General features: G+C 39.6%; 1 protein-coding gene across 1 annotated transcript in view; it reads left to right on the top strand.

Annotated features, from left to right (window-relative positions):
• Positions 1 to 1,334, top strand: part of DMRTA2 (DMRT like family A2) — a 4,471-nt gene extending 3,137 nt beyond the window's left edge. The window contains exon 4 of the mRNA XM_015420619.1: positions 1,293 to 1,334. Coding sequence (XP_015276105.1) covers positions 1,293 to 1,334 — 42 coding nt within the window. The remainder of the gene's footprint in view (positions 1 to 1,292) is intronic.
• The last annotated feature ends 1,369 nt before the right edge of the window (positions 1,335 to 2,703 follow it).

The following is a 2,703-nucleotide window of genomic DNA, read 5'->3' as shown; positions in this document are numbered from 1 at the left end:
CAGGCAGGAAGGCCTCCTCTCGCCCGCAGACTGCCTGCCTGCCTGCCTGCCTGCCTGCCTGCGCACAGGGACGGGGGGCACGGGAAGTGTCATGGCATATCGCAGATGTGCGTCTCCAGCTGTCTGTGTATACAGAGAAAATGACGCTGGGATGGGCCAATTTTGCTTCCCTCTCGGCAAGAGGTGGAAGAGGCGGGGGGGGGGCATCTTTGGGTTACTGCTGAGTTACACGGTCTAACTAAGACTTGTTTCTCGCAGGGATCGCAGCAGTTATTAAATATAATTTACACCCATACGCCGAACGCATGACTTGCACATAAATTCAGCTGAAAGTAAGTCAGTGGGGTTACTTCCATACTTTACATTTAGGACGTGAGCGGGGTTTTAGCGTTCCGTTTCACGCTGCAACCGTTAAAAAAGAGTGCATCCATTTAATGGACGTTTATCAAGCGGGTAGTGATTTTTCAAAAAGTGAAAGACGGTGTAAAAGGCGCATTAAATTTTCTAATAGAGGCAGGATGGAATTACCTACAGTTTCTTAAACTGCACTCTGCAACCTGTCCCTAGCCCGGAGCTCTTGCGTTCAAGCTCTTTCCTACCTTGCTTTCATTTCTGCTCATGGGTTGGAACAAAGTAGACAAATGTGAGATTGCTTGATAAACCTCTAGGTGATTAAAATATCTTTTTTAAAAAAACACCGGAAGGTAAAGGCGCACTTTCATTGTTAAAATTGTCAATCTTATTTTGCTTATGCCCATAAAGCATGGATATTTCTCTTGGTGCGTTGTGAGATTTATATATATATGTATATATACACTCATACATATATATGTATACAAGGAAATGTATAGCATAATGTTATAAAATGGAAATTTAAGTTATTAATGTAATTTGTAGGTGCATTTAGTATTAACTGTACACTAAAAGGTTAGTCAGTTTTCAGTTTAAAACGTTCCAAGCATAGAAATTAAATATATTGTAAAGGATTTTAACACTTCTTTTTATTCTCCCGCTGGGAAAAAATAGACACTATTTGTAAATAAGTTTGAACAGTAGATATATTTGTACTCCTCTTTTGGACTTGGTTCAAAACCTTCTCTTGACACCGTTTTAATGAGTGATCCTCAAGAAAACAAAATATGCTGTCTGGTTTCAGTGTAGCAAACTTCTTACTATTTCATACAGTTGCTGTCTTTTTCTCCTATGTGCCATTTCATAGAAATCCTAGAAATAAATGTTATTTTGTATTAAAATCAATCTTATCAATAACTTTCACTGTTTTTATTTGGTAGCGCATTGCTATGGTGTGCAAAGATGTAGCAAGTATTTGTTAAACCTTTGCACTGACACTTTGTTCAACTGAGTTCGATTTAAAAGGAAGCTACATCCTAGTAATTATACTAGTCTAGTTGTGGATCGGGATTTCCCATACTCCTCTGAAAATATTAATTATAACCGAGGTCATGTTTGGAGCAGGCATCTTTGAAGCATCCCTAAGCAATACCATACAGGACACGAACCAGCAGTTTAAATAAAAACACTTCCAGCACCACGAAATAATATTTTACTAGACTTCCTTAACTGTTTGGAGAGAAATTGCAGCCAGGGGCTGTTATTGAAAAGTGGTTTATAACTTACTGATTGCTGCAAAGTTGTATTTTTAAAGCGTTCCAGTGTTGATTCAGAAACTGGGATTTTAAAAGGAGGTTCTTGGAACTGTGTGCAATGCAACCAACGGTACTCTCTTTCAATATAATTTAGGTTGGGTGTAAAGTGGCCACCAATGTCCATTGACATCAACAGGATTTAAATGTGCATATCTTGCGCTACATTGTAGTCCTTGTGCATAATAGAAATTCCTTGAACGTTGCCTATTTTATATAGTCATTTGTGATCCACGTTGGCAGATTTCAGATAAAATGAAAACGCCAACTAGATTCAATTAAAAACGGGTGTGTCCACGTGGAGTTGATTTTTGAACTTTTCTTTAATAATTTATGATATTAAGTGAATCTATGGTGAAGTTTGAGTCCGGTGGCACCTTTGATCTTAAAGGTGCCACTGGACTCGAACTTTGTTTTGCTGCTTCAGTCCAACACACTACCCACCTGAATCTATTGTGTGTGTGTGAGAGAGAGAGAAAGAGAGAGAGAGAGGAACGGACGGACGGATAACACTGCTTACATTTCAGAAGGGAAGATTTCCCCAAAGGTTCCCTGCTTTTTGCAGACAGATCGTCTAAATAGTCTTGGAGTGAAATCGACCAGCGCCCTGTGCTAAAACCAATTTGATTTATTCACATCAATAATAAACGCCTGTAGCTGGAGGAAAATGTAAGTAGCCTAAACCAGCGAGGCCTACTTAATGTTGAGGATCGGGAGTTTTTGAACGTATCTTCGAATAAATCCTAAACGTAGATTCTTTCCAATGTAAAACGCGTTTGCTTCCTTCCCGGATGACAGGCAACAAAGCTGGTAGGAATTTCATACTGTACGGTCCAGAAGGGCAATGCTTATAGGGGAGGGATTTTCTTCTCTATCCTGGGGAGTGTTTGGCCCAGGAAAACTATTACTCACAAAGAACAAGTTCAGTGCATGGTTGAATTAAGACTGTAAAAGCTTCTAAAATTGGTTGGTATGGAAACCTAATCCCACCCAACTGTTCTGTAGCGCAGCTGGACTGTTTACTTTCTCACTTCAAATA

Source organism: Gekko japonicus, unplaced genomic scaffold (genome assembly GCF_001447785.1).
Source record: "Gekko japonicus isolate JY-2015 unplaced genomic scaffold, Gekko_japonicus_V1.1 scaffold1002, whole genome shotgun sequence".
In the NCBI taxonomy this organism is placed as follows: domain Eukaryota; kingdom Metazoa; phylum Chordata; class Lepidosauria; order Squamata; family Gekkonidae; genus Gekko; species Gekko japonicus.
Note: the sequence above shows the minus strand (reverse complement) of the source record. Positions and strands in the feature narration are given on the sequence as shown.